This window comes from Seriola lalandi, unplaced genomic scaffold (assembly GCF_002814215.2).
Source record: "Seriola lalandi dorsalis isolate HSWRI2012SDOR001 ecotype SW California unplaced genomic scaffold, Sedor1 jcf7180002054570, whole genome shotgun sequence".
Lineage (NCBI taxonomy): Eukaryota > Metazoa > Chordata > Actinopteri > Carangiformes > Carangidae > Seriola > Seriola lalandi.
In genome coordinates, this window is record NW_019525123.1 from 1,835,571 (window position 1) to 1,859,987 (window position 24,417).

The 24,417-nt window shown below is 40.3% G+C and overlaps 1 protein-coding gene across 1 annotated transcript in view; it reads left to right on the forward strand.

Moving 5' to 3' along the window:
- dok6 (docking protein 6) overlaps nucleotides 1-24,417 on the forward strand; it is a 46,623-nt gene that overhangs the window by 9,441 nt on the left and 12,765 nt on the right. Inside the window, exons 2-4 of the mRNA XM_023416862.2 lie at nucleotides 14,661-14,768; nucleotides 19,020-19,134; nucleotides 22,741-22,860. Of these exons, the coding sequence (XP_023272630.1) occupies nucleotides 14,661-14,768; nucleotides 19,020-19,134; nucleotides 22,741-22,860 (343 nt within the window). The remainder of the gene's footprint in view (nucleotides 1-14,660; nucleotides 14,769-19,019; nucleotides 19,135-22,740; nucleotides 22,861-24,417) is intronic.

Consider the following 24,417-nt stretch of genomic DNA (forward strand, 5'->3'; position numbering starts at 1 on the left):
GGTAAATATTGCACCTGCTAAGTCGGTAAAATGAGCCCACTCCTGGACCATGCATACCGCATATGCCTCTCATATGCACCCTGAATGATGGGCACAAAGAGAGTGAATATCAATACGCAATAAAAATCAATCTAACTTAATATTAGCTAAATCTATCTTTCTCTCTCCCCCCTTGACTGGGTGTTGCCATGTATCTCCACTTTTTCAGTCATTTCACATTAAAAGCCCTCTGCAGAGTTGTGTAGTCACAACTTAATGGCATGCAGCAGTGACAATAGTTTTTATATGGGAAACTCTGGTGAGCCACGTAATGAACAAATATTACAGCCCTTGATTGAACCCGCTTTTTTCTCCACAGATAAAGTTTCTATTTTTGCCCAAATTGCATTTATGCTGTTTTATCACTTTCTTTCAAGTCAGTGAAATGAAAATTCAAAACTATTTCAAAACTATTTCAGAACTATTTCAGTACTATCTGTGAAGTGTCATGTGCTCCACTTGCTTGTGACAATGAACTGAAGACAGACTGTTGGCCAAGAATATGTACTTAAGCTGTTAAATACAAAAAAGTTATATTTCGGCATTGTGCTAACAGACATTGACTGTTCCTGCTTAGTCACACAGAATGCTCTCACTGTTGTTGGTTAGCCAAGGATGTGTCTCAGTAGTGTTGTACAAGAGAGTCTTTTGTCTTTCCTCTGAAAGATGTTTTCAATAAAGTTAGTAAATGAGTTATATTTTGGAGTTGATTCTCTATCTTGTGGTTGAAAAAAGACTTATAGTATTGCAATGATGTCTCTTCACAGTTAAATTAATTCCCTTAATAATGTTAGCTGTGTGATTTTGAAAGGTGAATGTATTTTGCTCCATATTCAAGTCTTTCTGATCCACATATTTCACCTCCCACGCAGGGCTTGAGCTTTACAGTTCTCTGTGGTACTGTATTGCTACATTGTGCAGATACACTGGAGACTCACCTATAAAACACCAGGCCTAGAGGAATCTATCATAGCTCCATTAACACTTCTGCTTCATCCTCTTCTCCTCGCCTTCCGCCCCTCATTAATCAACAGACCAGCCCTCGGGGCTCTGCTCTGCAGCTAAGCTCACTTCAGTTTGTGTGTCTGTGTGTGTGTGCGTGTGCATACAGTATATGGGCACCGTGTTTTTGTGTACTTTCAGATGTGTATATGCATAGGTATTTTCATGTGTCTGTGTATGTAGATATATGATGATGTCCAGTTTCCAGAAGGATTTTCTTTCTGTATGAATCCTTGCCTTTAAATGTAGGACAAAAAAACTATCATAGATTCCCTCAGATGTTGTCAGTATGTATAGTCTTATGATAACAGTCAGTCATCCCTCTCAAACTGCTTCCGAAGTCAATTTTGTCAGTATGTGATCTGGAGAAATTTGATCAAATCAGATTTTCAGAGATGAGTTGTCAGAGCTGACACGCATGGTTGTACATACAGTATCAAAATTGGACCAAATGAAATTATTCTAAGAACAAGAAAAAGTTCCACCTACCGTTTTATATTTGAATCACGGTCTATAATGAGTTCTGCTCCTGCTGTTACCTTTCATCAGCCTGCTTGCCAAGCACATTCAGTACAGTGTGCAGCCAAAGATAGCCTCAGCTGTGTGTCTATGTGTGTTAAGGGGCTTGTCTTTGTGCCTGTGTTCTTAATTTACTCAGTGCGGTGCATAGGTAAACATTATTATGGTCTTGCTAAAAAAAAAAAAAATTAAAATATTACACCTGATCTGCTTGAAATGCAAGCAAACAGCCTTGTTGAATAATGTAAATTGCACAAGCTGTAGACTAAACAAGGCTTTTTTTAATGTGCTACTAATTGTTAAGCGCTGTATTATTAATGTGCTGTTGAAAAAACCTCGACCTTGGAGTACTGTGTAAGTGGTGGGAGAAAAAAAACAGTCAGTTCATGTCACCGGCCTGTGTGGGAACGATGTTTGTTTCTGTTTGTTTGGAGATGAGTTTGTACTCTCCACTCTCCTTCCCTCCCTCTTTCCTTCTCGTGGGAGTTCTTTTAATAGTAAGGAGGTGACAGTTTACCTCTCGCTGAGCACCGGGGTGACAGTTTGGTACCTGCCCAGTGCGGCATGAAGCGTTACAGCTGACTCACGTTGCATGCAAAAGCGGCCTCCTTTTTAAATTTGCACTCCATTCTAATGAGCCGAATTGACCTCAAGTGCAGGCCAAGGCAATCTGATCCCCTTTCTATTAGACAGCTTTTAATATTTCCACAAGAATTATTGTTCGGGGAATGAATTTTGGATAAGTTCTGCCAAGGGAAATGGAGCACACAATAGTAGCCTTGGCAGTGGCACTTTGAGCGGATCATTTAAAGGTCATAATGGGGGGAAAAAATGGCTCTTTAGAGTCATAAAACAATTGAAAACATGAGGTTACAGGACAAAGTTTTGAAGTGAAATATATGATAGAAGAAAGAGGAGTGAATAAGGCAAACTTTTGACCTGTCATGAATCGTAGTGGGGGCCTAATATGCCAACAGATTAGGATTTAACTAATTTAACAAAAGGAAGTTTGAAGTGAGAGCAGACATTGGGGTCAACATTAACTGGTGTTACCCCACTCTCTCTCCACTCACACACACACCTCCCTCCCTCTCGCTCCCCTCTTATGTTCCCAGTTGTTCGTTCTCATTTCAGAGAAATGTCTGTTGGACGAAGTGATAATTGCATTCCTCAATGATTTCATGCTGAGACACACAGTGACACGGAATCACAGCCCACTTAATCCAAGGGAGTGTGTTCTTTGGAAGGAAATGAGACAAAAACAATATGACAAACTCCATCGGACCCGGTTCTTTGACATAAAAGTGCACTTCCACATTTCCCTCCCTTGCACACATGCGTGTTTACATCCCCGGTGTCCTCTTTGATTTGCAGACCAAATGTGGCCGAGCCAAGTTAGTTCCAGCGAGCACAAATCTCTGCTTTCTGGTTGTGAGGGAATAGTTGTTGCAGACACAGAGCCTGCTGCTTTCCCAGCTAACCGTATCAGAGAAGCAGCCCAGACATCAGTGAGCGAGTACCTCTTTAGAATTAATCCTTGGAGGGGAGGGGGGGTGGTGGGTGGGGTGGGGGTTGACTGTACCAATGTATGAGGATTACTGCTTTTAGGGCTTCTGATGAAATTCAAATAACAAACGCTTGCACAAAGTGTCCTGGAAAACACTCAGCGTTTCGTAATATCCTGCTAAACGTGCATATATTTGCTGGAACACCGCACAGTGCTCTTTGCCTCATTCAATTTCACACTCTTTATTGATATGATAATCAAGTGGTCAGCTAATGGTAATTAAGCTAGTCAACTGGGGGAGATGCATCATGGCTGTGGGCAAGAGCTCCTTTCATCCACTTTCTTTATATTCTCTTCCCACACAGGTTAGTCGGTCACTTCTGAGGCACTGTATTTAGTTTCCGTGTAGCGGCCCCTCACCTGTTGGCCTAGATGCTAATTTTGCTCGTCTAGAAGCCGCTGGCGACACAAGCACCAAAATACTAAAGTGTAAAATAAGGCTTTGCTGATATTACAGCAGGACCTAGATGGAGGTTTTGGAGTTTTGCGCATTCAGACCATTTTTTTTTTTTTTTTTGAGTTGGGTTTAACATTCATCCTGGCTAGAGCATCCAGAGTGGTGGACAACTCATTCCAGACTCATAAAGAAAATAACACTGGCCTGTATTACTGCTCTCTGTCTACGGTTGTCTCAGTATGCTTGTTGGCGTGGGTATTCTGCCATAGTCAAATCCCTCTTTGTCTGCGTGTTATTGTCTGTGAACGCTTCAGCCTTGTACATGGATTAAATGGAAATTGCTCTGCGTGTGTGTATGTGTATGTGTGTGTGCAGAGGATTGCTGACTAAAGCTGTAATACATAAAGAGGTTTGGATGAGGGATGGTTTAAAGAGCAGGCAATTGTCATAATGATGACTTAAAGCAAAGTTGTACCACCGTAAAAAAATGTTTTACACATGCATGCGAATCCACCGCAGCCTTGTATACTGTAGCAAACAGCGCCTGCCAGCCTCAGTGGCACTAGAATCAATAGTGGCTAAAATATACGATGGAATAACTTCACCACACTGGAGTAAGCAACATTAGAAAAGTGCATTGGTAGATTATGGGATTATGATTGCGGTGTAATCCTTTGTCCTCTCCTTTCCTGTAAAAACCCTGTTTCCTCTCCTAGACTTTGACTCTGTTCATGCCCAATACTCCCCAAAGGGTGGATGTATCTAAGTTGTGACATGAGCAATATGCCACCTTGTTTACGCCATAAAACTCCCCCCTCTCTCTCTCTTTTCTTACTCCTCTGCTCCCTCACACCTGAGAGAGAAACTTCAATATTGACCTACATCTCCTTCAGAATAATTTGGCTGCTATTTTTGTGCTGCGCTTAAAAAATGCTCTGCTACAGTAGCTGTGATGGCTGGATCCTCACAGTGTGCTACATTTTTTAACTAATGTTTTTCCTGCTCAAGGTTGTGCCGCCCAGCATGGGTTAAACATCTCCCTTGTCTCCCCCACAGTAATAAGAAACAACTGTAGAAATACTTCCCCTGTGCTCACCGTTGTTATTTTACATGACAATTGCAAGGAGTTTTTTTGAGATTGCTCGAGAAAAGCTCGGCTTGCAGATTTTCCAAACATTTTATTTGATGTTACATTTGAAATTTGGATCAAGAAGAAGGATTTCTTTAAAATATACGGCAATGGTAGTCATCGTGATCTATCTTCGATGCTCTGACCACAAGTGCTATTTAAAAGTGTAATTTATCATGAATCTTAATGGAGGGCTGCAGCCAGTTGCCTCCATGGCTCTGGCCTGTTCAGACACTCTACTTTTTCAGCAGCTGCTCTCACCACCTCATGATCATTTTCACTCCTTGAAACTTTGTCTTAAGTGAACTGCCTTTCCTCCTGCTCTCCACTGGCCTCTTCTCTCTGTCTCTTTCTTTCATGCTCGCTTTAAATTTTTCTTCTTTGCATTCTCTCAATCCCTCCATTGACCTCTTTTTTTTATTTCTCCCCGTTACGTAATCATTTTAATACCACCTGCCATCGTGTTCTTTGTCATATTGGATTCGACGGGTACATTGCTTTCGGCGTGGAATCAGCTGGAACCTGTTGTCCGTCATATTTCATGCCACATTGTGACCAGGATCTAGTTTTCAGCTATTCATACTTTGTGTGTAAAGCCACCCAGTCACAGCCAAGGCCTTAACAAATGAAATAAGGGTTACTAATACTATGATATTACATTTCTGGACCAGTTTGGCTCATGAATGTTTGATGAGAATGTCCAATCATGCATAGACACAAGAAAGAGATGAGGAATGGGAGAAGAGAAATTTAGAAGAGAGAGAAGGGCAAGAGGAGAGACAGAGACAAATCAGGCTTGGAGAGAAAGTGAGGAGGGGGAGTGCGTGTGTGCGCGAGCAAGTGTGTGTGTATGGGATGGAGGTTTTTTTTGGGGGGGGGGTAGGAGGGGGTGGGGGCAGTGATTACTTGCTGCTGAGGTAGCACTGCATTACACATGAGGATTTGGAATGGCCCAGATAAAGTAATCTATGATTAACTGGGGCGCGGCTGGCTCACCACCCTGCCAACAGCTGTAGTCAGGGGCGAATTACAAAATTATGGGATGTCCAAACATTTTAGATGCAGCAGGAAATATATTTCAGTGGAAGCAGGGGGGAGAAGGTTGGGTGGGATGAGAGTTATGTACGAAGTCAAAGGTGACAGCCGGCGGCTAGGGAGGAGAGTGACAGAGGGAGCAGAGGTGCAATTAAGACAAACTTTTGTGGCTGTCACATTTGGCAGAGAATTGGGAAAATGGTGGAACAGTCCTTGGAGGATTTGGGGAGGGGAGCCGGAGGCTGGGGTCGTGGTTGGCGGAGTGATCGCTGCAATGATAGCTGTAACAACTGTCCGACGGGATAACAAATCAAATTATAAAGATGGACACAGCCGCACAGACCCCGCCACTGTCTGAAATTGATTGCCAGCACCGGGAGCTGATATTGCCGGGCCTGGTCTGTCATAGTCCATCAGGCGTCATTATCACCAGGGGAACACTAAAGCTTATGCAGAGCTGAATGAGGTGTAAGACTCGATGAGCAGTACTGCATGGAGTTTAACACAAAAAAGTAACTGAAACATTCTAAATAGGTGTGCATGCTGTATCAGTCTCAGTCATGTTTTCTTTGAGGTCAGGTTTAAGAGTCTACAGCCAAGCTAGAGGGTCCGAGAGGCTGCACTCGCTGTGATGCTTTAAGCTAATGGCTAGCATCAGCTTGCTAACAGGCTCACAATGGTGACAATAATCTCATGTTGAGGTTTAGCAGGTTTAATGTTTACCACGTCCACCATCTTAGTTAGCATGCTAACATTTGCTAATTAGTAGTGATGTTATGTGTGTCTGTATATATGACCTAACTGATGCATGAAGCCTCACTTCCCGTCTGTACTGCATGACTGCTTTTGATGGCAGAAAGAGAAATGTTAGTTTTAGATAGTTTTTGGTTTTTAACACCAATTTTGACATTTTGCGTACGAGTGGCTTGGTTGTATTTGCGATGGATCCACCAAGGAAAAGAAAAGACTTCTCCAGTTTGGCAACACCCTGATCTTATTTCTCCCAATAATTGGATGACTAGAGGATCCTCTGTAATAAGGGAAAAGGCAGGTATTAATTTATCCACATCTTTACAAGCTGGCAGTGGGGTTTTGGTGTACACTAGCCTCATCCGTGCCCTGTGAAAGATTGTATTTAAAGGCAGGGGAGGTCATTTCAAAGAAATAAAATCATCTTAGTCCCAACACAGCTTAGAAGTTATTTCTCAATAAAAAGGAATAAACTTTTTCCACAATCATGTTCCATTATACATGCCCACAATGCATATTGACTGCTCAATTTTCACACTTCATGCGTAGAAAATATGTTGATTGCATTTACAGTAATTACTAAGGTATGCTTAGAATGAAAAATACAATCATGGTTTCCATTATACTCATATTTAATTTGTAACATACAAACAGTTATATATATACAGTATATATTTGCCTTTTTTACATTCTGGCCAGTAGATGTGTTACTGTACACATGAAGCATCAAGAAATGAACCTTTGTTGGAATGGTTCAGTGCTTCATGAAGCCTCATTCCACCATCACGACTAATTAGCGGCAGCCTGCTATAAGAAACAAGAAGTGTTTATAATTTTTTGGGCAATGAGGAAAATGCTAAAGAGTTGGGGCGTTATTGGTTCACATGCGTGTCGCTTTTGTTTCATGGAATCCGGATCAACGGTTCATTTGTTTTTGTTCTGTAATGTTGTTTGTGCCTTTTGGAGGGAGCTTCAAAAGATTTGTTCATATATCAAGAAGAGCTTCCAGCCAAACTTTGTCTCCGTTGTATTAGGTTTTATTATTGATTTCATTATTTTGTCAGGGAAAAGTTTTTATGTTGAAAGCTGAAGGGGTGGATTCCTTTAATATCAATAAAGACTGTTTTCCTAAGCGTTTGTTGAAGTTCATTGCAGCAGAGAACTGGTAAGAAGTGTGTATTTGTTATTAATACATTTGTTTCTATTTTATCTATTGGTGTAAGGCTTGGTAGTAAATGGGTGGCATTTATGTCTGATTTGAAGCTATATCTGCTCTGTTACCATCATGTCTGAGTGTTGCAGGACTACCTTGATTGAAGTGCTCTCATATCCTCTATTGCCAAGTAAGTGCAGCGGCAATCATCTTTAAATCGGAGTTTGCAGGACACATGACTCATCGAGAGGTTACAAACCCTTCCCACATTTGTCCCTCTTTTGTTCTATTTTTTTTCATCAAATATCTGAGGAATAATAAATGCATTTGCACCTCTGAGGTATTGCGATAGTGTTTCAAGATTCACTAATGCTCCAGAGAATCTACCAGACGGCTATTTTTATTCTACTGTGTGATTAGTCATTTACCTGAAGCAGGCTGTCATTGGAAATCATTTTCATATCTTTAGACAGTTCCTCAGTTCATCCAAATGATGAGTGATTTTGCCTGTGGGGGGAATAGGGCTCATATTTTATTGAGAGGCGAGACAGTTCCTCAATAATGCCCAAAGTTTGATAATGCTCCGTGAAGTGAATGGACTTTGTGTTTGACTGAGACTTCAGAGCTGACTCATTACTGGGGTCCATGAGGTGTCTGACTTCCTAAATTCTCCACCAGATCTCTCAGTCATGACTCTACTTTTTTTTTTTTTATATGATAGATTCTGACAAAACTGCATGTCAGGAACCCAAGTTGAACTTAAAGGCATTTATTGTTTCATTTAATGTCACTGCCCCACAAAGCAAGGTTATTTTGTATGTAGACAGATGTGTTTCAGCTTCCTTTTGAACCTTTTGTAACAGCACCATCAAAACAGTCTGCTTCCATCTGTCTGTCTGTGATCATACTTTGGCTCTAATCCCTCTTCCGGTCCCCTCGTATGACTGTCTCAGTGTGGTTGTTGTAGTGGGGCTGGTGTTGATGAACTAGCTGCACCTTGCCAAGTGCCTCCTGAAGTGTTTTCCTCACCACAGACAGACCTCCCTAAAAGTGAAGCGATTGCCCTTGAAATGTTCTCTCCAGTTCGTTGCTTTTGCTGCTGCCTATTTTTCACACCGCCTTTCTATGTGTGGTGATGTTCTCATTTTCTTTTTTGATAGCATAGAATCAGAGAGAGATGCACTTCAGAACTGAAGGAAGAGTATCTTATTCAAATCTAGTACAAAGTGCCTGTATTCAACCTATTGACTATGACATTTTTTCCTGTTGTAGGTTGAATATAAAGTGGATTTCTTACATTTTGGTAACAATCTACAAAAACTACAATATGATGACAAAATGAAAACATGCTTTTGGAAGTTTTGGTATGTTCTTTCCCCATTCAAATTTACACAATTGCTCAAGGTCGGAGAAACTGAATAGGTAGTGGTAGTGAAAACCAATTTTGGAGCAATTGTATTATACACATTTTCAGTGGAATTCAAATCTTGGCTTATCGTGGGCCACTCCACAGACATTTCAGTGTTGATTTCAGAGGTTGCTGAGAGTCATCCCAGTCAAACATCCTGAACACTGTGAAACAGGTTCTCATCAACACTTTGTATGATATGACTCCATTCATTCCTTCCTGTATCCTTACAAGAGGTAGGATTTAACTGAGACCTTACATGGGTTAGGAGCTAATGCTTTGCCTTTTGTAGGACTAGTGCTTCACCAATTTTATTAAGAAAATTCAAATAGGTCAAGGTCATTATGTAGTTGCTGAGTTTGGTTGCGACAATAGCATTAGAAAAAAACTATGGTATTGTAAAATGTAGATCTTCGTGTCCTGTCTTGGTTGGCAAAGCTAATACAACGAGTTTTCCTCTGAATTATTTCCGATCAGTTGAACAAATCAAAAATGCAATCACAGAGATCACACAAAGACATTATAAAGCTTTTGGATATGCCTTCACTCTCACCACTGCTAAGAATGATTCACTATTTATACACACTTATTTGACTACTTTTTGGGTAAATGTTAATGTGTAGCTGTTCGGTATACACCGGCTGGCCAGAATAAGGTGATACATGTATCATAATAATATTTACATTGTATAGCTGCTTTGATTCACATACAAACACACATAGACACAAAGATACAGGCAATTTTAACTAAAAAGAAAAGGCTATGGATTGTTGTTTGTTTTCCTCTCATTGATTTCTGGTTTTGGTCTGTTTACTTATTAATGAAGAGGACAGAGACACGCACACATGCACACAGTCATCTTGCACAGTCATGGATAACTTATGTTGAAAAAATTATTTTCTTTAATAAATCATTCTAAGATTGTGTTAATGAAGTGTTAAATTTTAATGACCCAATCTCGTTTGGATACCAGTGGCCCTGTGGGCTCATCCCACCTCTCAGAATTTAAATGAATACACAATAAAATGACTGCTTTAAATCTTCATGTAAGGTCTTTTTTTTTTTTGATAGCAACCTGCTGAATTTTGCTCTCCACAGCAAGTACCATTTCGACCAGTGGATCACATGAATAATTTTGTCTTCAAGGGACTTAAATATTGCAGCTATATTTGACCCGTCACTGAGGAAAAGTGCTGAGATGGTGGTAGCTGTGTGTGTGTGTGTGTGTGTGTGTGTGTGTGTGTGTGTGTTCCTACACAGGTAAGTGTTGAGTGAGGGGTGTGTGTGTGCAGAAGAGAAACTCCTCTCTAACAGACTTTCAATAACATGCCTGTCTCTCATTAATCGGACGTTAAGACTGGACCTGCCAATCAGGCCTATGGGAAAGGTTCAGACTTAAGTGTTCATATGTAGCCTTTAAGAGGACTCATGCTGAAAAGCTGCTTAAAATTAGATAGACAAGGCATGTGTTGATCAGACCTGCTGCTTACTTTATTACCTATTGTAATCTGTATTGAACAAATCCATTCAGAATTTAGTGTAGACTATACTAGTGTAGTATAGTATTCTCAGACTCCTCTGAGGAAATACCTGCAAAATCACTGTCACTCCAGGGTTGTTTAATTTGGTTCATGGCACATTGAGGAGCTTGCACCATTCCTTGACCTGAGTGCTGCTTTGCTCTTTAAAATAATGTAGATTTCCTCCTATATACATATACATATATATATATATATATATTCTGTACGGTGTTCCTCAGGAATCTATTTTGGTACTTGTACTTTTTGAATTTATAGTCTTAACCCCTGATGGAGTTAGTAGGAAACATGGCAAATCTTTTCATATGCTGATGACACACTGCATTATGTGGCTGTGTCACCTGAGGACACCGGACCAATCAGTGCTCTTTTAAGATGTATTTTAGTGTCTGGATGTCATATAACATTTACAGCTCAACTACATTTACAGGATAAACTGAACAATTCATTATAGGCTCCAAGGATTAAAGAGAGGAACTGGGGAGATGCTTTAGTGTTATCGTCGACAAGGAACTAAACCTAAGACTCATGGCGAATGTCAAAATTTTTTGGGAAAATTCTTATTTCTTAGCCATTGTACTTGTCTCTTGCCTGGTCTGCCCAAGAAATATTGTCGCTTTACTCTTTTACCACCTCACCACCATCACTGTCTGCAGTTCCCCAGGGGGTTCTCCATACTGGTTATACCCCTAAAAGTCAATGTGAACACTAAAGTCTTTTTATTCATCTGCACTATTTTCACTTGTGGTGTTTCATTGAAATAAAGCTGGATTGATTGATTGTGAGTCATGGTGTGAGAGGACCTGACTTCTGAATAAGAGACAAACAAACAAGATTGTAACTTGATGGAAGTTAAATAAAAGATTCAATGCTCAAAGACCGGACATTAAAAAATGCAACCAATCACATGATGTTGTTAATGAGTTACAGGGGCCTTTAGAATCACACAGCCTGTGGAAACAAAGTTGGGTGGCTGGTGTCTGCTCACTGCAGCAATCAAAGCCAGAGGCATTGTTGCATTTTGGCCACAAGCCTGCCATTTTGCTCATGTAAACATTCGATTTTGTTTATAGTTTTCTTTATGCATGGAATATTATGTTGTCAAACTTTGTGTAATGACAGCTTTTCCATACCTAGTTTGTGTAATTGACCACAGGGATACCACAGGTGGGTGGGTGGCGGTGGAACTGCTTTTCACACAGAAGTAACAGAAACAAAAAAGCTCAAAGAAAAAACTAAGATGATTTGATTTCCACCAGAGCTGTCCTGTATTTTTTCCTGGAACTGGTGAATTTGTTGTGCCAAGCAGTGTATTCGACACTGTTCTGTCATTAAATGAGTCACACCAAACCAGCAGAGAGTCTCATTCATGTCTGTGTAATTACAATCAGTGTAAGAGTGTCTCTGAATAAGACCCAACAGCAGCCCAAGAATAGGACTGCCTTGACAAAACATTGACAACTATGGAACTGGCAAAATTAAGCCCTCTCCATTCATACCCCCTAGTTCTTATTATGCACAAGCTATCTCACTGAGCTTGCTTTTGTGCTGGTATAATTACTTAATCTGAGCACTCCTAGGGTGAATTACTTTGTGTGCGGCAAGCAGGCAGCACTGCTTTGACTCAGGCTCCCAAAGGGGAATTGAGGCTAGCTTTAATTTTAGTGTTTTAAAGACACAAATGTGGTAATGGCCATTGTCAAAGGGGATTCATATCTGTTCCTGTGTTTCCGTCAAAACTGCAGTCTTGTTGCATTTTCATAAAGAATATTACAGAAATAAATACACTGTGTTCAATCTGGAGAAAGACTTTATCGCCCCCTTGTTTCCTTACTTCTTTAAAGCGTTTTATGGACAGTATAGAGGATCATCCACAGTGCATTAGTGAGTGTGTAGTGCACTATTCTGTGTTGTTTGCTGTTTATAATGTTCCTGGGCAACACTTAACTAGAATGGGGGCCCATCAAGGCAGACCGATAAGGACCTAGGGATCCACTCTAGTCAATTACTGCAAAGTGCCAAGTTCAACTCAGTGGGCCTTTTATGAAGCACACCAGCTGAGTAAACAAATTAATCGTACATCCATGGTTCCCCAACACAACCATGCGGCCCAGGGCAATCATACATCAGGCAGAGTGATAGCAGCTGTCTCCACCAGGAAATAGAAGGGTCCTACTATTAAAGATAGGCACCCACATAGGACTCATACGCTATTGGCCATCACACTTATTCTCCATCTCAATAGCACTGTTCTATCTGTATTGGGTTTTTACACCTTGACACCGGCTGTTTAAAGGGGGAGGGTGTGTTTTGGATTCCTGTCATTTCTAAATACGTCCCAAGTATAAGCCTATAAATAATTGGCACAATGGAGCAAAGAGCCAACAGCTTGTCCAGAAATGGAGTAACAATAATAGACTCTGTACAATCGAACAAAAGAACATTTTAGAGGGAAGGCTTGATTTCTTTTTTTTATTCTTTTTTTTGTGTGTATATATAATTGTGGGAGTGTGTTTGTAAGAGTGCACTTGTGTGTTCCTTTTCTTGATATGACCTTGAAGTAGTCCGATACACAACACCCTGTATTTGTGTCTTTTTCCACTGGCGGATGGGCCAGACTGTGGTCCAGTAATCAATACAATGTACAGTAATTTGCTGCACCAGAGCAAGAGCGAGAGAGGAAGAGAGAGAGTGCGCATATCTGTGTGTCTGCACATTGTGTGGCAAGAGAAACTGAAAGTGTGTGTGCTCCAAAGCCTTTAGTAAATGGAAGCACATTACTCCAGGTTGAATACAAGTCTTGAAGTTGTTAAGCTTATGTACAATTGTTCAAAGCTCTCAGCAACAAGACCTTGGGTGAATTTGTTTTGCTCTAATTTCAATTCTTGAACAATATTTGCTTGTGTATGCACACATATAATGCTGTTTATTATTTGCCATTTCAGGCCACATTTCCTTTATTGATAATAGATTAATAAACTAGTCAATGCACAAAGCAGCTGGGGAATAAATGAATAAATAAACAGTTAATAGTTAGAGTTAATAATATGTCCAGAATTTGGGATATTAAGTAACAACAACAAAAACTGTAAATAAAATATTTTTATTTTTACTAACCTACATTTTCTTCCTGCAAAATATTTTTACAAATTGAATATCTAATTCCCTTATGTAGTTGATAGAGCTTTGGTGGGCATGGCTTTAAAATGTAAGATTCACAGCTAGTTCTAAATAACACAAGAAAAAGCAAATCACTGGTGAGAGGCTGCTTTCTGTTTTGTTTGGATTCAAGCTGGCTTCGCTCTTGCTCTTGTTGCATATTTAAAGTGTATCTCTGTATAATCTTCTGTTCTGTTTAATTTATTTCATTTATTCCTGTGAGCCCATAATACTCCGGCATTACAAATTCCATGCATGCAATCAAAGAGAGGAGTTACTGTTGCCACTGTCCACAATGAGAGCATTTACTCCACGTACTGAAACTCTGGTTGTCACAGTCGTCTCAGTATATTATCTAAATTCACAATCAATGAGATTAAAACATTTGAATTAAATATATTACAAGTTTTTGATTCATGAGGCACAATAGTTTAATTTCCCTTCTAAAGTTTTCTGTTTGTTGCTTTTACTCTCCCAGAAAATGACATTCTCTAGGAATCATCTTGCTTAAGTACATAACCAGGATAAGAATCAATGTTATCTATTTTATGTCAGTGCTTTCCAATCGTAAACGACAGGAATGAACCCAAAGGCCGATCTATATTTTGAAAAGCGTATACAGCTGCTCTAATGTGGTCACTTGCTTTGATGTTTGGAAATTTTGCTGAGGTGGATTTTAGTGGTTAATAGCGAGCTTGAATTTTAGATGGTAGCTGGCACTGATTTCCCTCTCTGCTTTGGTGTAGCAGGAGTAGATTTTTCTGTCGTTGTTAATCTGATTTCATCTTGACCTCTCTTGGTCTATTTTTTTATTTTTATTTTTTTATGGTTACCATGAGCAGACTTCTCTGGACAGTGAGTTTGTCTTTCGCTGTAGTTTGTATCTCCGGTTACCATAGTGTATTTCTTTGCTTCAGGGCAGTTGTGTTTCTGTAACGGGGCTGCCATCGTTCTCTCTTGTCAGATCTTCCGGAGGTGTTGGCTGGTGTTCAAGAAAGCCTCCAGTAAAGGACCCCGCCGGTTAGAGAAGTACCCAGATGAGAAGGCAGCCTACTTCAGGAGCTTCCACAAGGTAAACACACGAGACTGAAACACATCCTAAATTTCATTCTGATCACTCATTGTCATTCAGTATGTCTAAATCTATTGTCTTATCTTGTCTGTTTTATGTCAATGTCAATGTCAGAGAATGCCAACAGGTGGGTTTTTTTTTTAGCATCCCATAAATTACTTCGACAGTTCATTAATAATAAAAATTGCCACTGATTAATTCATGCATAATTGATTAATCAATTAATTAACAAGTATTTTAATTTCTAAATAAATTTTCAAGACAAAAAGCTGTATATTCCCTTGTTTTTCCATTGTGTCAATTGTGGGAAGTTGCTGCTCTTCTTTATTTTCTGTGATCACAAACTAAATATATTTCAAAAAATGTATTTCTTAAAAGGTGCCCTTGGGCTTTAAGAAATTGTGATGGGTATTTCTCACTATTTTCTGACATTTTAAATTAATTAAATAATTAATCAAGAAACTAACGCAAGCAGCAGATTAGTTGAGAAATAAATAGTTGGTTTCAGCTCTAAATAATAGAAAGCTGTTCTCTAAAATCAAAGTTTACACAGTGCTTCACAAGAAAAGCAAATACCATGAAAACACAAAGCACTGAGAGGATGTTGTGTCTGGAGCTTTGTGCATCTTTATGATTTTCTTTATTTTTGTGTGGTATAGAAGCCATGTTTCACTAGGCAAAGGGTTTGAATTTACATTTTTATTGTTCATGGTGAGGCCAAAGGACACTGATCAGTCAATCCCTTCAACGATTAAGGTCATGCAACATGTAGTGACCAGAGTGCCATGAAATTTGGAATCAGTATTCATAATATCCAGAGTATGATTCCCGATGATTTGGTGACACCCTGACCTTTTCTCTAATGCATTTTAAAACCCACGTATACCACTAAAGCTCCAGTGGATCTCCTCATGTTAATTAAAACAACAGAAAACATGTTCCAGTAATGTTGTCGTATGACTTGATCAAAGTCATGGGATTCATAATAAATGCAGTACTCATTCTGAGATTAAGTCACTAAAGGTGACACTGCATTAAACCTATGGAATAAATGCTGTGACTGAGCTCTAAACTGTATTACACAGACCTATCAAGCACCTTGTCCATTTTCATATAAAAAGTTATGTCTGTTGGCTACAGATGATGGAGTTAAGGACCTATTAAGATATATTTTGCAACTTCATCTAGTCCTGTGGGGCCTTTTCCCTCCATTTTGAAAGTAATAATCCAGAATAATATCTCTCTCCCTGCCTCTTAAGCCCTTTGAAATACTCTAATTATGGCTCATTATCATGGTGAGGGGAGATGATGTTAAAGGAGCAGCACTGTGAACCGTGTGTAACAGTAATGAAGGGAGATAACGGCAGATGATAGCGGACTTTGACACCAGGTTTCTTATGTGGATGTAGTTTGACAGTTGATTTTTTTACTCTGTAACAGTCTTCTACTACTTAGTGATTGTGAACTTTACATTTACTGTAAACACCTCAATTTCCCAGAATGCAATTGAGCACAGGCTTTTACCTGAGAGATGATATAGGAAGGTGTTTTAATCCACTTTGTTAGAGTCCCTCGCTACTACAGCATCAGCCATGTATCGTGAATGAAGTATCTCCCTGCCTACTATATCATGCTGTCACACGGGACATCCTGTGTGGCTGTAACCCTCCCCACCAGAGGCATCTCACACTCCCAGCGCTGGACTGAGCGATGAGTGCACACATGCACCAGTGCATCTGGTAATGCATCGCCACAAAGATCAAGAAAGGTCCCGTCTGAGGGCTTCATTCAAAGCTGCAGTGCTTTGGGAGGAAATAGGCTGCACTGGTGGCTGATTTACAGAATCAACACAAAGGGGATTGGTTTTTTACTTCCCACTTTTTTTTCTGCGCCCCCCCCTCTCCCTGTGCAGCTTTCTCTGTCTGAGGAACGCTGGTCCTTGAATATTTTTAGCAATATTTTTAGCCCTTTGAAAAAGTTGTTTTTCTGTGTGCTACATTTTTCTAGCTCTCCTGAGCCTCTGACAGAAACAGTTAAAGTGGAAAGATGGAGTCTTATTTAAATGTCTAAATACAGACGTGCATATGGAAGTGGAAATAACTAGTAAAGACTGTTTTTAGCTGTTAGTGACGTCAGTCGGTCGATCCACCACTTTGGTCTGTATTAAAATATCTCAGCAACTATTGCACAGATTAAGTTGAAATTTTGTACAGACATTTGTGGCCCCAAGAGAGAGAGACAGAGACACGTTTGGCTTTTAGTCTAATTTCTCAACAACTGATGGATGGATTTCCATGAAAATTGATACACACAATAATGTCCCACTAAGGATCAATTGCACTAGTACTTTCATTTATGACTAAGTGCCTTCTCATCAGCCTCATCTGTAGCTAGTGTTAGCATGCTAGCAGGTGCTTAACTAAGACGGGGAACATGGTAAACGTTCCACCTGCTAAACATCAGCACTTTAATGTGCTGACATTAGCGTACAACTCTTAGCGCTCCTGTCCCTTATGCTGCATTCACGTAATATCGGCAGAATGGGAAGAACGGGAATAATGGCAGTTTTTCTGACGTGGGAGTGTTCACGTATTTTTTCAAGGTGGTTAGCCCTCTTGCTAACCGTGTAGTCACACCAGATAAATAACCTAAATGAATTAATAGCAGTTTGTTACCAATTGAAACCAGTTACAAACATTGTGTATATGTCCTGTAAGATTGTATTAGCATGATGTTATAGTCAATATTAGACTTTATGTTGATGTAACTGCCAGTGGTGATGCATTTGGAGCCATTCTGCCAACAGTTTGACATGTTCGAAGTTCTTCTCACAAAGTGGGACATATTACTGTCATAAATTTCTAATATCTCTGACGGTTCCGGCATGGTTGCTTGTAATATGGTTTAAACGATATGATGTGAGCGCGGCGTAAGTACAGCTTCAAAAAGTCGCCAGCCTGGCTGTCGACTGTTGGTCCTCTTAATATGAGATTTATGTTACACCTTTGAATAAAGAAGAAGATGGAGAGGAAAGAAGAGGAAAGGAGATTCACTTTGCTCAGATTCTAGCGCCTTAGGCTGGGAATGCACCCAAATCTCTCCCAGCGCAGCTACACACACACACACACACACACACACACACACACACACACACACACACACACATAAAGGGAGGATAAAAAATGCACAGTTACGCACTAAACACAAACAGAGAAAGAGATGAGAAGCTGGTGGAATTCACGGCTCAGAAAGTCCCACTGTTGATGCTTACTTTGTGTCAGTTATATGTATGAATAGCCTGCCTGAGGACAAATAAATACTGTATCTTCACAGAAAAAAATCACCTCATCTCATATGAAATATTTAAATACTGTCTTTGAAGGGGATACGAAATAACAAATGAAAAATATCTCCCATCATTCAATATAAATAGTCTCCTCTCCCCTTTCTCGTCATTTTGTGTTTCCTCGCGTTGTTGTTGAAAATACTACACTGAATCTCTGAGCAGGGGATATTTGACAATAGAGGGGAAATTTATTATACATGATGTTATCAAGCAAAGAAATCTGTAGTCCACATATGTTATTAGGTTTGCTCTTTTAACCTCAAACAGTCAAGCTTTACTATACGGGCAGGGAGCCCAGCTAATTCATTCCCAACAGTCTGGCAAAGGGCCCACAGTTAGCACACAATGGACTACAATAATGTAATGGGCCTTATCTCCCAGGCGTAGCGAACACAGAGAAGACTGTTGAACAAAATGGCCTGTAAATGCGGGTTATATTCAATTAAATGTAATCTTCTCTTTTTTTTCATTCGCGATCAATCTCCTGGTAAAGTGATTTAGATGCTTTTGATCGCAGTCCTCCCTATTGTGTGCAAAAGCAGCTTCAAGGAGAGTCTCTTGAACGGTGGTATAGTGTATGTAGTATGAGCCTCAGGTCACATTTATTCATAAAGCGCTTTTAAAATAGATAGCAGTACATTACATATTACATGCTACATTGCAGCAGGCCATGTGTGATTTCTTACTTTTTGAAAAGAGCTTTTTGTAATCAGCAGAATAACTACTATTTATGAGTCCCTTAAGATCTCCTACATTTCTGTTTTACTTTGCCATCCTTCATATGCTAAGCCTTCAACTAGTATTGCACTTTCAGCAAAGCAGTGCAAGATGGCAATTCAGCCTTGCTGCTGCTGGCTGTGTTCATTCATGTAATGTGCTGCTGCCACTCTCCCCTTCCTCCTTAGATCACCGAGCTCCATAACATCAAGAACATTACCCGGATGCCACGGGAGACAAAAAAGCATGCAGTGGCGATTATCTTCTGTGATGACACGTCCAAGACGTTTGCCTGTGAATCAGGTAAGTTCCTTTTCCTCCATTTAAAAATTCAATTTTTTTTTGTCTTTTTAAGGAAGGGAGGAAAGAATCCACTATCAGGATTTTTTTTTTTTGGCATTCTAAGACCTGTGTTGGATTAGGACTGGAGGGCTGGTTTGTTAAAAGTCTGGCAAGAAGTTGATGAAGAAGCAGAAAGGCAAAAAGAGAAAGAAAGAGCTGAAAGAAGCAGGGGAAAATTGGAGTTTGGCCAAGTGATACTCATTTGCCGCTATATTAAGAAGTGGGTAGATCTGTTCCGAAATATTGATCTTGATATTGCAGGTATGAAAAACGATATTGGCCATCGTTTGCGGTGTGTTTCAACCCCATTATGGACTGTAACAACAGAGATTGCTTCTAATACGTGGACAGGAAGCCGGATGATGGGCGCAAGGTTGGCTGAGATGCAGTAGTCCATTCTTAAGGTGCAAATGCTGGATGTGAAGAGGCTAGATGAGGTGGATGTACGTTAATGTGCGACCACTAAACAGACGAGGTTGAACATCTCAATCTTCACTCCAGCCTTGTGAGTGTGTGTGCACATGTGTGATGATGAAATACTCGCCGATGGAGAGATGCATCAATAAACCTCGGGGGAAGATTATTGAACTTAGAGTGGTGAAGTCTCTTTTACTCTATTACACGTGATTGCTCACTCTTTCTCTTTCTCTCTCTCTCTTGGCTCATTTCCATGTTCAGAGCTTTCCCTCTCACACCACCATATGGATGTCTTTATCAACCCATGTCGACTGACCTCCCATAATCCTTCACTTCCTACGCCCTCCTTACATTTCACCCCTCACTCCCCAGGACCTCATGTGGGAATTCACACTCATATGACCAAATGTATATGAAGAAATATATAATATACATGTTATATATGTATAATTAAATTTTCTTATTTGAATCTGTTTCTAAATGATGCAAATACATCAAAGGAAAATGTAGTAGATTTTATTAGCTCATATTGCCAGCTGGGTCAGGTTACATGAGAGCTAACCTACAGTGGATGCTAATTTGGCATATAGCCTTTCTACTGCAGCGCAATGTCAATGAGAGTTTGGATCTGAAAACTGAACCTGGCAATTGGAAAGCAAACTGCAAGCCTGTTTGAATATCTTTATACAGATATGCCAAAAAAAACATCATAAGTGTTGACTGTTTTCTAAAAGAAAAAACAAGGTAATTAGGCCTCATGAAGATCTCTTGATATTTTATTTTTAAAAATAACTTTTTGATGCCTCCACCTGAGCAGTGTCATGTTGTTTAGCATGCTGTCAATGAAACAAGGCACTGAACAAAAGACAATAACGGATCTTACACTTTTTGACAGTTGCGTGCTTTGGATGAATCTGTCAAGTATGAGCCATAAAGAGATACAAGGGTGTGACCTGCAGATCTGAAAGAGATTAGATATGAATAGTACCGAATGAGTCTACTCAAACTTAAATTCCACAGCTGAATCAGATCCGAGAAATTATTAAGACAACTGCATATGTATATCGCATTTGTCTGTCAAACCACAGCCTCTTGCAGAAAGCAGGAAAAATAAGATATCCTGACTCTCATTATTCGATTTTCACATACGCTCTTATTCCAACCTCATTTTCTTTTCTTTTCTCATACGCTCTTCGCTAACATTAAATGCCTCTCTGTCCTCTTCTATCACACACCTACACCTCCTCACAGACAGAGAGACATCCTCCTACCATATTTCGTCATGCGTGGCACATAGACTAGCAAGGCTGCCTCAGTACTGATGAAGTGTTTGTTTAGCCGATTTTCCACTCAGTGGCCTTAAAAATGTGGGAGTTTAGAGGCACTTAAAGGCCATAGTAACTGACTGAGAGGAGCTGAATCTGGGCAGGCATGAGCAGGAAGCTAAAGTGCAGAGCTGCTGTAGCTGCCTGTGTGTGTGTGTGTGTGTGTGTGTGTGTGTGTGTGTGTGTGTGTGTCTGTGTGGGTGGGTCGGTGGGTGCATCTGTGTTTCTGCATTCTGTTGTGTGTGAATGAAGTGCTTCAGGCTGCAGCAGACCTTTCCTTCACCCTGCAATGTTGTGTAGATCTGTCCCATTGGACACTAGAGTTGATCTGACAAACAGGCTGTCTCTCTACGCCAGCGATTACACAAGCTAGTTTGAAATGAATGAAGTGAGAATACCTCTCCTCACACATAAGCATATGATGATTTTTGATTAATAGACACAGAAACATTCCCACACTCGCCGGCGTGGCATTCCCATACTTCCATGTGTCTCTGTACACATCACTGGCCACATATCCCAGAATTCCACAGGGCCCAGAGTTAAGGAGCTTCACAAAGATAAACAACTCCAGCGTTTGCCTCATTTCATACCTCAGTAACTCTCACCAAAAGCTCACATAAGACAATTGGAAATCTTCTCCATTGTAAACACAATTTTTTTCTGACTTAACAGGAAGGAAAATTGGTATTCACACAGACTTCCAGATTTGATTCATGAAATTTGTCCCTACTTACCGTCCAATTAAAAAAAATTCCATCTTTCAGTAAAAGCCCTCTCTCCTTTTAGTGCCAGCTGTCACGTGTGGTAGATATAACTTTCCACCCAAATCCCAGTCTTCAAACCCAGAAGGCTTCTTTAAAAAGTGCCAGTAATCATAATTGTCATGATTTAGTCTAAAATATTACAAAATTACTATTCCTATGAACCCCCAAAGGAACATTTTTAAAAAATGCTTTATTTGCTGTCTTGCCAAGAGTTTAAAGATTGAAATCTCATGCCTCTATGCTAAATTCGTAGCTACTGCCAACAGCCAGTCATCTTAGCTAACCCCCCTGTAAAATGCCAATGTTCTCTGCTTCAGCTTTAGTATTTATTAAACAAACAAGAAATTACATGTCAGGTAGTGAGCTGGTATTTGTTGCTCCTGGAAAGCTCCTAACTGTTTCATCGTTACCAGTCTTTGTGCTAAGCTAACAGGCTGCTGCTGCTGCTAGCTTCAATAACATGATAGTGGTTATATATTTACCCATCTAACTTTTGACAAGTAAGCAAATAAGCGTACTTATTCCTTTAACCATCTCATTATATTGAAATTGTATTTATCTTGTTTCATATGTACATTTCCTTTTTAAAAGGATAATGCTAAAGCCTTTGTTCAAATTGTAAAATAGGTTTTTGACTGAGCAGATGATCATTAGTTTAAGTTGTGACTTTAGCCATATTGTTACTTATAATTTACAGCCTTGGAACTGAGTATTGGCAAAGGAGGGAGGAGAAACCTAGCGTTCATCTGTCATTGGCTGTTGCTGAACCCAGTGCCTCTTTTAATCTACAGCAAATCGATCAGATTGATTTTTTTCCCCAGTGGTTTCTGTTAGCTGTACTTATGTCCTGTGCATCTATTCTTTTATTTTGAAATTCCTTGGGTGATTTATGTGTATATGTGCACGTGTATGAGCAGAACACACTGCAGGCAGCACAGATGTAGCAGTATAATCTGGACAACATGTTTTATTATGTCCACAGTATTGGATATGGAGTAGGTGTGTGTTTTTGATGGTGGACATGCCTTAACGCTGTGCTGCTGTGTGGCTGTGTGCAGAGCTGGATGCAGAGGAATGGTGTAAGCTGCTGTGCATGGAGTGCCTGGGCAGCCGTCTCAACGACATCAGCCTGGGAGAGCCAGACCTGTTAGCAGCGGGGGTGCAGCGGGAGCAGAACGGTGAGTGCCCAATTAGTCCCTGCTAACACAGACAGCCATTCAGGGTCAATCTCTCTCACTCAGCCCGCCACCATGCAGTTAGTGCTTGCAGTCCGGGCCCGTATGTGTTAATGCAACTGAGCCCTCAGAGGGTTAGGGGAGCAGAACAGACACTGTCCAATTAGGCCTAGCTAATAGGGGCCATTTTTTGTCAATATCTGATCCGAAGTCCCCTGTAACTGTCTTTGGTAACATTAGGACGTTTGTTCAACTTCAGAAGTACATTTGGATGTGTGTGTGTTGAAGGAAACCTGTGTGTGTGTGAGTTAGAGCACAGGTCACAGGCTGTGGTTGGGGCTCTGTTCCAGGCCTAATGAGAAGTGCTGTGCATCACTGGCTTCCCTCATAATGAAGCTTGTCACAGAGATGGATGAGATTATGGCTCCTAAAGCCATGTGAAATAAATGTGCTTCCCCACATATTCCACTCACAGGAAATGGAAATGGAAAAGAGAGGACACAACAGGGCGCAGCTATCACAGTGGAGCTCATTCTCTGTAATTTGTAAACTCGCGGAGGAAATCGAAAAGGCAACAGGCAAAGAAGAGCAGTTTAAAGTTGTAAAAGGGCGAGTAATTGAAAAGAATGTGCCGTCATTTCAACCCATTTCATTTCACTGCAGCAGTAAAGTGAAATTGTATTCTTCAACATAACTTGGCCTCATTTTTTTTAAGATATCAATACACACGTTTTTGACTCTGTTGCAGTGAACGAGCTGAACTGTAACAACACAATTTCTCTGTCTCTTCTTGTGGCTGAAGCCCTGCTGTTTGGTGCTCATAGAAAAGTTTCAGCGCTGTGTTATGGAGACAAACTGAGCCAGCAGCTCTCTGCTGCCTGTAATGAATGGAACAAGAGGCTTGGGCCTGCAACCACGTTTCAATTAGTAGCCCTCCCCAAACAGCAGGGGCTGATAATTAGATCAGAGTTCATTTTCACTGTCCCTAAAAATATGCCACACTATGACATTGCCATTTTCTATCCACAGCAGACACATGGCTTATTTTGAATCATTAAGCGTAATTAGTGAGAACTAATTTAGATTATGGAGAACTCTCTTCCTCTCTATCTCTTCCTCTCTCTTTGTCTGCCACAGAGAGTTAGTTTAAAGTGAACGGGGAGATCTGGTTCCTTGATCCCAAGCTCCAGCTCACTGGATGGCTGGTTAGACCCACTGTAGGGGAAGTCAAGTAAAGTACTATTTAAAATACTTTTATTAAAGGAGCCATATGAAGGTTTTGCTATTGCTACATAGCCAATGTTAGCATAAACAGTTGTTTATTTACAAATCTTGCCAAGAGCAATCGTTGCACTTAGAATACAAGATACGTCTGAGCAGCGCTACTTCATCAGACTTGACTGGACGCTACAGTGACTCGGTATCGGAAAGTGACGAGATGGGCTGACCGGGCAAATTGGCGCGCTAGCTTTAGTAGAAGAAGTAATAGAAATAGAAGCAAAACAAGAGGGTTGTTTTCCACTAATGAAGACAGCTCTTGGTGAGTGAAGAAATTAAGTT